Consider the following 11,934-nt stretch of genomic DNA (forward strand, 5'->3'; position numbering starts at 1 on the left):
CTTTAATACTAAGCTCAAATGCTACTGCCTCCAGAAAGGCCTTTCTGATCATCCCAGGTGCGAATTCTATTTCCACCTTGGATCTCACATAGGATTTTTCTTATGCCCTTCCTACTTAGTATGAATGATTTTGTCAAGGTTTTTTTTTCTTTCCTTTATGTGCCTTCTTCCCTTTGACTAGGCTTTGAGTTTTAATAATATAACAGGTTGAGTACAAATTAGCAATAGAGTGGCCAGAAAAAAAATGTTACAAACATCTAATTATAAGTGATTCCAATACCAATAAAGAAAGGGCCTCCACAGATAAGAAAGTAAGAAAGTCAGCTAAAGAAGTAATGGGATCCCCTGGTAATTCTGGGAAAATGGATAAAGTTAGGTTTGTTTGCAACTGGTTGAATTATTAGTTCAAATATATGGTAATTCACAGACTGAAGTCAACCTGGAGGGTAGTTTGTAGTGAAGCAACCCAAGAAGCTGTTAGAAAGGGTATTCTTTCCACTGACAAAGTTTCTAAACTCTCCACACTTTCATGAGTTTTTGCCAACTGGCCAAACTTCTCATGATAAACCTCTCTGATCATGGCCATTCTGGTCCTTAAGTGACAAATAGACAGTCTGTCAGTTTATACTGAAAGTCTTTCCAGGTTATTAGAACCTAATAGATGTCATGTTCCATTGAGATATCCTTCAAAAAATCAATGTCACCTCTAGACCGTACCGTGGCGAGGCACTGAAGTAGTTCCTAAGTGAAGAATAAAGCCAAAAATGTCAATAAAATGTTAGACATCATTAAAAGAACCATCCTTTAAAAGAATGACAGGATATAAGTGGCTTCAGAAGAAAGATATTTTGGCAGTACCTTATAGGAAATTTTGAATAGAAAAACTAGACATGAGTTAGCAAGGCTATTTGGGTAATCTACATATTATGGAAATGGAGCAAAAAGGTTAGTACAGTGTGAAAGAATAAAGATGATTTGGTAAGTGGTTGTAGTGAGTGTATATAGGAATAGGAGGAGAGGGAAGAATGAAAAGATTCAAAATAAATACTCAATTAATAAGGAATGGTGGCACAAGTAACAAGTAAAAGTTTGGGGAAAACCACTGGTTGTGTGGGTAATAGTCATATTGTTTCATTCATTAGCAGGACATTAAGTGGACCTGTCCTATAATGTAGGGATCCAGGACAAGAGAAAAAAATAATAATAACAATGATGATAATAATAATAATAATTAATAATAGCATTTGTATAACAATCTAATGAGGGTTAAAGGTCAGACTCAAACCCTAGTCTTTGGACTCCAATTCCATTACCCTTTCCACCGAATTAAACAGGCTAACTCTTCCTTATTTCCCAGCTACCTTTGCAGCAGACAGTAGGATGAATGGTAACAACACAGGAATTCTGGAATTGAGGCTGCTTGGTTTTTCTGGCTCACAAGATTTCCGCCACATGCTCTTTTCCATATTCTTCCTCCTATATATGGTGATAATAATTGGGAATTCAGTCATAATTATTATGGTGTGCATGAACTGCCATCTCCACTCCCCCATGTATTTCTTTCTCAGTAACCTCTCTGCTATGGAGATTTTTATCACATCGGTGGTTACTCCTACCATGTTGGAGGGGTTGTTGACCACCCAGATTCAAACAATGTCCTTCGGTACATGTATAGCTCAACTCTACATTTACCTTTCTGTGGGGACTTCAGAGTTTGTGTTGTTGGCAGCAATGGCTATAGACCGATACGTAGCTATCTGTAATCCCCTGAGGTACAGCCTCATCATGAACCACCATGTCTGCCTCTTGATGGCTCTCACATGCTGGGTATTTGGGTTTCTGTTCCAAATCTGGCCAGCTGTTGCAACATACCATCTTTACTTCTGTGGGCCAAATACATTGAATCATTTTTACTGTGAGAGAGGCCAGTTGCTCAGACTCACTTGTGGTGACAGCAGATTTCAGCAGTTCATCCTTTTCCTGATGGCAGCTTTCGTTCTTTTTGGCACTTTGCTTCCAACCATCATCTCCTACATCTACATCATCTGTACCATCCTGAGGATCCCTTCTGTTTCTGGCCGGAATAAGGCCTTCTCCACCTGTGCCTCCCACTTCACTGTGGTGGTGATAGGCTATGGCACATGTCTGTTTCTCTATGTGAAGCCCAAGCAGACCCAAGCGGCTGAGTATAACAAGATGATTTCCCTGATGACATCAGTGGTGACTCCGTTGCTGAACCCCTTCATCTTCACTCTGAGGAATGACCAAATCAAGAAGGTTCTCATAGATGGAGTAAAACGATTAAGTCATTTCTTAAAGAAGTAGCTGTTTCCATGGCATGGTCTCATGGCAACAATTCACATTGGCATAAACATTAACATTGAAAAAAAGTCTTCAAACAAGTAACCTTCCCCACAGAGCCAAAATGTGTAAAACTCTATATAAAAATGGCATTGATTGTCTATTGTTTGTATTGGATTGAAGTAGCACGTTATGGAGCTGTCTCTTTTCTTGCCGCATTTCTTTGTGTATTAGATAACAACATACTTTTTATTTCATCTCTTTTCCTTAAAAAATAGCGTGGTGCAGTGGTGGGGGGGAAGGCACTGGATTTGGAGGCTGAGCAGCTATATTCCAAACACAACTCTGTCATTTACTGCTTGTCTGACTTTGGGCAAATGATTTAGCTTCTCAGGGTCTCAGTTACTTCATCTGTAAAATGGAAGGGTTTTCCCCAGCTCTAAATCTAAGACCTCAATGCAGATTTTACCACTCCAGAGACAGTGTAGAGAAATGGAACTAGTACTGAATTTAGACACTTGGGACAAGTCACTTTATCTCTCTGAGCTTGATGCTCCTTTTATGAAATAGGAATAAAATGTCGTTTGTGCCCAACCTGTGGTAGACCATTCCTAGCTCATATTGGTCTGTTCAGCCACAGTTGGACACACTGAAACTTGACTCTAGCATAGTGATATTATTTTGGTCCTCTTTGAGAAAGAAGGACAACAACCAAGGGTCCTCTGTACATATTTTTTGGGTCCTAGACTTATGATTTCATTGGTATTGGGAAGTCCCAGTGAGGAAAGTCCTTCTACCAATGCAGGTTGACACCTACTCTTAAACTCAGTTTCCCAAAGAGTTTCTTGGAGAACTGAATGATTCCCAGGGTCATGCAAACAGTATATGTAAGAGACAGGATGTGAATTCAGGTCTTTATTGTTCTAAGGTCAGCTCTCTATGTCAAACCACCTCTTTATATATAGCAGACATTTAAAACATGTGTTGAATTTAATGAAGATCAAGTATTTTATAACTTAAAAGGACATTTAGTAGTTATTTCAAATTAAGGCAAAAAGTATGGCGAATGGATCTCTATGTCTATTCTTGGTTACCTGCAGTGTCAAGCTCTGGTTGCTTATTATTATTTGAACTATCACTGCTCAAGGTCTTGAGGCTATCACTTTGGAAATACAATCTGATTTTCAGGGGTCAAGGAGCAAGGCTGAACAAGTAGGAGAGAATGTGAGCTTGGAAGTGCCACCAATAAAGATGAGTTTTGGTGACTTAGGCAAAGGTTGCCTCCATCAGAGATCATTTGTATTTCCTTTTAGAGAGGTAGCCAATCCACAAGTGAGGCAGTATAGGACTTACAGAGGAGGTAAGGAGAACTTGTCCAGAGGGGGGAGCAAGAGGGCCAAGAAGCTAGGTGTCAGGATACCTGGATTCAGGAACTAGTTGTATCATTAACTAACTGAATGATCTTGGACAAGTCACTTCTTAGGCAAGATACTCCATATCTAACTTGTTTCATGTACAATCATGTTAATAAAAACTAACATTTATGTGAAATAGGCTTTCTATATGTTATCTCATTTAAGTCTCATAACAACCCTGGGAGTTAGGTGCTATTATTATCATCATCTTATGAATGAGTAAACTGAGGCTAAGAGAGATTAAGTAATTTGCTCAGGGTCATACTGCTAGTGAATATCTGAAGTTGGATTTGAACTCAAGGCTTGATGATTCCAAGTCCAGCACTCTTGTTGAGGACCTGTCCAGGATTACACAATTGATAAACGGTGAAAGCAGGAATTTGACCCACAATGCACCTAGCAGGCCCTCTAGGTCCTAGAGGTCCACACCTAAGGACCTTATTCTGACTTTTAATTAAAGCAAGAGAAAGCATTGTTGATTTAATGACAACCTCTTGAATTGTTCCAGCTCCTTCTTTGTTATTTTTGGCATCCATGCCCTGGTTTCCAACTTGGGCTTTCCCTCTATTCGCTCTCAGATTTCCAATTTTTATCCCTGACTGCCTGCTTGAAACTTGATTGGAGCCCTGGATTCCAATGCTAATTGACCCACGTCTTCTTGTCTCAGGCTTAGTCCTGTTCTATGACATAAATCAACAAATTGGAGAGAGATTAAATCATCTATCAATAGCATTGAATACTTGTGATGTCAGGTCTGGTCATTGATGAAGTCAAAAACAAAAGCAGAGATCAAAGCTGAGTCAAAGTCACTGCAGTGCCAGCACACAGGCTCACTCAGATCACTTTTAGGGGAACATGATGTCTTCGTTCCTTGCCTCTATTTGAAGATGGCACCAGTCTGGACCCTTTGGTGCAATCTAGAAAGGGAGATTAATAATTTGACTGAGCAAGCATTTATTTGGCTGCTACTATGTCACTATGGGAAGGAAGCTACTGAAGGGAGACGTGTGTATGTGAATCAGAAAACTATGCAAGACAAATATGTACTGAAATTGTGCAAGATAAATGTGTTGTCATAAATTGCGTAATATAGAAAATAAGTGTTATTGAACAAGAGTGATAGTAAATCTTAATTGGATGAAATTATTCAGGAAAAAATCATGGAGGACAATAAATTTTGAGATAAGGCTGGAAGAAAGGGTAAGAAGTGAATAGAGAGAGGAATGAGGAGAAAAGGTAGAACTCTAACTAGGGTCAGATAACTAGGGCTTTGTCCAGGGCACTGACATCTTAGGGGCATGAGTCCTCTCCAGAGTAGTTGTTCTTCCAGCTGTCCCCATATTCCATGGTCCTGCACTGGCCTCTTTGTTTTCAAGGGCACTAGGACACCATGCTTTGAGTTCTCTTGCCATGTTATGCTGACCATGTCCCAGTGTGGTGCCCTCTATGTGCTTTCTCTCTTCCTTCAACTTTTCCCAGGGATTTTTATGTGTGTGAGAGAGAGGGAGCAGAGAGCACAGGGGCTGAGGATCATCGGTCATATCACTGGGCTATAGAGTCTGTGGTATGGGCTGCCCTTTTTACTACCACTACTGTATTTGATCAGCCCTGTGACATGTCATTGCTGGGCCTAGGAACCAGTGACTTGGCTTGCACAGGATATACCTGGAATCAGTGTTGATGTCAGTGTATGCTGGCTGAGATAGGATCCCAAGACTTTTTTATACTTCATTAAGTATAGTAAATCTAGAAAAGTAGGCTAGACTTTCAATACTTCTTGTAAAGAACTGGAAACTAAGGGGGTGCTCGTCAATTAGAGAATGGCTAAACAAATTATGGTATATAAATGTAATGGGATATTATTAAGCTATAAGAAATTATCAAAAGGACAGTTTCAGAGAAGCCTGGGAAGACTTGCATGAACTAGTGCAGAGTGAAGTGAACAGATGCAGGAGAACAGTTGATGCAGTAGCAACAGCACTTAAAAAAAAACAAGTTTGAAATATTTGCACACTCTAGTGCAATGACCAACTGTGATTCCAGAGGACTAATGCTACCAATTTCCTGACAGAGATGTGATGGTGCAGATTAAGGCATATATATAAAATTTTTTTGCTTGCCTATGCATATTTGTAATAAGGGTTTTAATTTTCTTTTTCTTTTTTGTAATTGGGAGAGTTGGGAGGTGGAAAGTAAAGAAAATTGATTTTTTCATTAAAAATTAAAACAAAAAGAAGTGTATATTACAGCCAGAACGTAGAGGACTTTAAATGCCAAAGAGAGGAACTCATTTGTTCCCAGAGGCAATAGGGAGATATACTAATGTAATTGTAAATATAATGCAAAGTTTAAGGAAGTAATAGTCCAATTTGGTTGGAACATAGAGTATCAAAAGGGGAGTAATATGAAATAAGTTTGGAAAGATACATAGGAAGAAGATTGCAGAGGACCTTACACGTTCTGAGGAGTTGCTGTTTGTGTCCTTGAGTCAATAGTCACTGAGGATTTTTAAGCAGACCTGTGACAGAGGAAGATTATTTTGGTGGCTTCAGGAAGAAAAGACATTGGACAGGAGAAACAGTAAATTGGGGAACCAATTAGGAGGCTGTTAAAATAAATAGTTCTGTCAGGAGGAGCTAGTAACCTAACTTAGAATAGTGATGATGAATGTAATGAAATGGATGAATTTTATGGAAAGTGCTTTCCAGTTTGTGAGAAGCCAGAGAAAAGTAGAAGACAAAAGAAATAAGGGTGCCGCTAGGTGGCACTATAGCACATCAAACGCTTGGCCTGGAGTCAGGAAGACTCGTCTTCTCGAGTTCAAATCTGCTTCTCAGACACTAGCTGTGTGATCCTGGGCAAATCACTTAACCCGGTGTGCCTCAGTTTCCTTATATAAAATGATCTGGGAAAGAAAAAGGTAAATCACTCCAGTGTCTTTGCCAAGACAATCTCAAATGGGGTCACAAAGAGTCAGACATAACTGAAAAAAGAACAAATAATTGTTACAGTAAAACAAAGAAAGGGGGGGATGCTTTCTGAAGTAAGCATAAGTATCAAAAAGATACATGGGCAGTACCCATTTTCTTTTTTTTTATTTAAAATTTTCATCTTCAGTTCCAAATTCTCTTCCTCCTTCTAATAAGAAGGCAAGAGATATCATTTCCATTATACATGTGAAGTCAGGCAAAATATTTAAGGTGGTACCCATTTTCAGGAAAGATATGGGGAAAAAAAGGAAAAACAAAACCACAAACTCAACAAATATCACTTTTCCTCTCTGAGTGTTACTCCATCTACTTGGTCTCCTTTTCTGTGGGCTTCTTCCACAGGAGTGTCCTGTTTTTATTATCTTTGTGATCTTCTGACAACTAAAAGTTTGCATACATTCAGAACATTCTCTTCCCTTAAAATGTTAGTTTATCTCTTGGTCCAGTATGGTATTTCCGAACATAGGTATTACCACTTACTGAGGAAGAGGAAGGAATCTAGAGCAGGGTTGAAGTAAAAGGAATCAGGAGGAAGAGTTTTCAATTTTTAAGATGCTTGAAATCTTTGGTCACAATTCTTTGTGATAATGTTGATGTTACAGAAGTGGCGTTAGTCCTTCTGGCATCTAAACTTTGCAACGAGTTGCGCATACTTTCTTCCTGATCGTCCACCTCTCTTATACTTATGAAGGGATTGATAATGTCTACAGGATACTTCCTAAGAGGGATCTCTTTGGTTATCTTAGTAGCATTTAACAATGCTATTTTTTTCACTTAAGTATATTTTCAATAAATATCTTGTTTCTCATTTTAAATAGAAGAGCTGTTGCTAGGGTCTACTCTGTACTTTGTCTCTTGGGATCTATCAGGTTTCAGTTTCTATATAGTAAAGAATTTGTGAGATTTGATCTTGGCAATTTTATGATTTTAATTTAATTATTCAAAGTGGTCAAGATGAAATTTATAATTTAATTTTTTAACTTAAAAAAAAGTAATTTGTTGGGAGTTAAGACCAGAGGGAACTGGAACATCTCTAGATTGGATTGCCATCTGGTGGCTGATATAGAGATTATATGCTGAGTAACTATTCCATCCTCCCACCACCACCATCTAATTTTTAGTGCCAATGCAAATAAAACAGATGCTTCTGGGGAGGGAGGCTTTCAGGAGTTTGAACCATATGATTTTTGAGGACCTTTCCAGTTCTAAATCTACATCTATGTTTATATCCTCAGTGCCTTGAACACCATTCCTGGAATATAGTTGGAAATTGCTTATTTGTTGTTTGATTGCTAGATGCTTTTTTCTAGGCCAAAAGTCAACAAAAGGAAGCCTGTGAGCAAAAGATTCAGTAATTCTGCTCTCATGGAAATGCCTTCTGGAGGTAGGAATGCATCTTGAGAGTTATTTTGTACTGCTTATAAAGAAATTATAGTGATGTAATCTAATGATATAAATGGTTTCACATTTTAAAAAAATCCTCCTACTATAGTGTCCTTAGAAATAATTGTGGGAACCAGGTCTTTGGCTACATTACTTTTCTAGAAGGCTTGGGGGGGGGGGTGTTATAGATGTAAAATATTGTATGCACTGTGATTCCTTTTATTTGGTTTTTCTTCTTTTTTCTTTATTACAGGGGAAGGAGCTCATTGAGAGAGAGTGAGGGTATCCAGAAATGATCAGTATATAAAGGCAAAGGGTATCAACAACACCTTAAAAAAATCTCTGAGATGCAAAGAAGTCATGGCAAAAAAGTTGTTATTGTTTTATGAAAGTTCACTTAAAAATTATCAGAGCATAAATTGCATGAATTTCATGAGTTTTGGTAATTTTTAAATTTTAATTTAATTATTTATAATGGTCAAGATAAAATCTACAATTTAAATAATTTTTGAAAATTTAATTTGGTAGGGCTAAAGGTCAGGTAGCAATAAGTGACATCTTATCTTACATATTTTATTCATCATACTAAAAATTATAATCTCATGATTTGTTTTTTTTTCAGGGGAAAATAATGTTTAATAGTTGGACAACTAAACAGTTCCATGATTCCAGTGCTGGATATGGAGTCAGGAATACCACATTTCTAAGTCCACCTCAGATATGAGTTATGTGATGCTGGGCATGTCATTTAATGTCTCTCAAGCCTCAGTTTCCTCATCTGTAAAGTGGGGGTAATAATAACATCTACCTCATAGGGTTATTATGAATATCAAATGAAGTTATATAGGTAAAGGGCTTTGCAAACCTTAATGCATTGTATAAATGATAGCTACTATTGTATTAAGGAACACTACCATTCCCCTTCCCCTGCCCCTTTTTGCTATGTATTTCTAAGTCAAACTGGACCACTTAAGTTGTTGCTACAGTTAGCTAGGCACAGGTGAAGGCCTTTTGACCCTAAATTCATGGCACTAGAAATAGATAGAAGGAGACAATTAGAAAAGACTTTGTGAAGGAAGAGTTGGCAAGATTTAGTGACAAATGTGATATGAATGTGTGACCAGTAGTGTCCCTCCCCGATGCACATATAACCTTGTTGGGCACCTTTCAGCTGTAGACAGAGCTAGATTGTGAGTGTTTGATGAAAAAAATGTAGATTTTTATTCACGAGGCTAAAATGTCAGGAGGCAGAAGAAGAGCATGATGGACAATCCATGTTCAGGGACACCAGGAAAAAGGGAAGTATGAAAACAAGAGGACAAAAGGAAAGGGGAAACTAATTTAATAAGAGCTCAATTTACTAGCTCACATTTAAGATTTGCAAAGCACCTTAAAAACCATCTGTCTGGGGGCAGCTAGGTGGCACAGCGAGTAGAGCACCCGCCCTGGAGTCAGGAGGACCTGAGTTCAAATCCAGCCTCAGACACTTGACACATGTACTAGCTGTGTGACCTTGAGCAAGTCACTGAACCCCAATTGCCCTGCCCCCCCCAAATCCATCTGTCCTTTGCTCTTCACAGAAGCTCTGAGAAGTGGATATTATCGTTATTATCATCTCCATTTTTTAGATGAAGAATTTAAAACTATGAGAGGTTAAGTGATTGGCTCATGATCACGCGGCTAGGTTTCTAAGGTTGGGGTTCATTTGCCTCTTTGATTTCATGCTCTAGATCTAACTCCATGGCCTTATGAAATCCTGCCTTTCCATGAAAGAAATAACCCAGGGAAAGAACTAAAAAAAAAGTGATGGGGGAACCGAGTCTCAGTTTTAAGTTAGAACAGAGACTCATTTCCCCCATCACTTTGTTTTTATCCTCAGGGACCAAAAGCTGAGAAAGAGAGTCAGACTATGATGCATGGTAGAACCAAAGAGTGTGGCATAGTGTAAAGAGCATTGGATTTGGCATCAGAAAACTGGAGGGCAAGTCTTGGCCCTGGTATTTACTAGCTGCATAACTGAGGGCAAGCCAGGTCATCTCTTACCCCCATTTCACTCCACCTACAAAATAGGAGGGAGAAGTAACCTATGGGCAGGAAGGGGTTTCTCCCATATTTTCAAAACATTAAAGAATTTAGAGAAAGAACATGGACTTTCTAAGTAGACCTTTATGGAAGATTTATAGGACAACATGGATGAGAATAACACAACATAGTTTCCCTCTGACTCCGTTTGTCCTTTCCCCTACTGCTGTGGTATGGTGGGGATTTGAGATGTGGAAGCAAGGAAGAGGTGTTGCAAATAAGGTGAATGACTTCAAGATGGAGGGATAATGTGACCTACCTCTCAGACACTGGAAACTTAAACTGAAGGGATCAAGGTCAAATAATGGAGGGAGGAGGCAGAGAAGATGAGATGGTAAGCAGAGTAGAGAAAGTCTATCTCTACATCGGCTGAAGCAAGAAGCAATCAGAAGTTGCTTTCAGGGTCAGCGCCCCAAAGACAAAAGCACTGACTATCCAAAGCTTGAGCCTATGTTGGATCCCAAGTCCATGTCACAGGATATGAGAAAAAATTCAAAAGCTGCTTAATCATTTATGCTAATCATACCCCCTCTTTTCTCCACTTGTTAGTGTTGCTGTGTTCAGACATATTACGCTTTTAAAATTAATTACAAAATACAAAACTTTATTAAAACAAGCAAAATGGGGACCTGGTCTGTGCTGTCATGTCAGGGTCACCAATGATTTTCTCCCTCTCCAGAAGCTGAGGAGAGGTGAATAGTGTGTAGTTTTCCAAACTTTTCTGGGGAACTGAGGATCCTCAGTTAAGAAGGGCAAGGCAAGAGGTTTTCAGAGAAGTCTGCACAGCCCCATGAGAGGTCCTTCCATGAGCTATCTGGTATCGAGGTCTAGTTCGAAAGAGTTGGGAGGACTTCCAGGTCACATCATAACACCTAATTTTTAATATATAAATATATATGTACACACATAAATATATATGTATATACTTGTGTGTATTTTATATATATGTGTGTGTGTGTATGTTTGAGTATATTCTGCCTGAGACTGTAATTCTCTCAGCCAGGGGATGGGGGCAGAGCATTAGCACATGTGTGAAGGAAAGAGGCCTGGCATCAGCCAGGACCACTTCCGTCCCTCAAGATGTCAATTGGAGTAGGGACTGAGGCCAAGGAAAAGTGGGAAAAGGCTGACGTAGCTTTGAGATCCAGATTCTGAGGGCACCTGCTATCAAAGGGAAATTCATCAGGAAGTGAGAGACATGGGAATAAAAGGGGCAAAAATCTCTTCCCCCAAAAAATTATGCAAAGAAATAAAGATGAAAGAATTTAAAGAAAGGAAGAGGGGGCAGCTAGATGGTGCAGTGAGTAGAGCACCGGCCCTGGAGTCAGGAGGACCTGAGTTCAAATCTGACCTCAGACACTTGACACATATACTAGCTGTGTGACCTTGGGCAAGTCACTTAACCCCAATTGCCCTGCCAAAAGCAAAAAAAAAAAAAAAAAAAAAGAAAGGAAGAGGCCTGAAACACTGGATTAAACCTTACTATCATCACCCCTTACAGGTGGATTACTCTGTGTTGTGTGACTGAAACACAGAATGTGTGATGGAAATGCATAAAAGGGAGGGAGAAGATAGAGGGGAATGTGTGATGTACACTAATCAAGTAAGTAATGAACAATGAAGGGAAAATATCTCCTATAGTCTCTCAGAAAGTAGAGGGGTGACTGGAAAATGGGGGTAAGTGGTCAAGGGAGGGACTGAATCAAGGGAAAAGGCAGGGTCAGATCTCCACTTAATGGTGGGAAGGGATCCTACTGAACACC

General features: G+C 39.1%; 1 protein-coding gene across 1 annotated transcript; it reads left to right on the plus strand.

Annotated features, from left to right (window-relative positions):
* The first annotated feature begins 1,380 nt into the window (after positions 1–1,380).
* Positions 1,381–2,325, plus strand: LOC118850995 (olfactory receptor 9A4-like). Its single transcript, XM_036760598.1, has one exon. It carries the CDS (start codon positions 1,381–1,383, stop codon positions 2,323–2,325), a length of 945 nt encoding a protein of 314 aa, XP_036616493.1.
* The last annotated feature ends 9,609 nt before the right edge of the window (positions 2,326–11,934 follow it).

Source organism: Trichosurus vulpecula, chromosome 5, assembly GCF_011100635.1.
Source record: "Trichosurus vulpecula isolate mTriVul1 chromosome 5, mTriVul1.pri, whole genome shotgun sequence".
NCBI lineage: Eukaryota > Metazoa > Chordata > Mammalia > Diprotodontia > Phalangeridae > Trichosurus > Trichosurus vulpecula.

Coding starts and splice junctions, on each gene's coding strand:
- LOC118850995 (XM_036760598.1), top strand. CDS start 1,381: ATGAATGGTAACAACACAGGAATTCTGGAATTGAGGCTGCTTGGTTTT.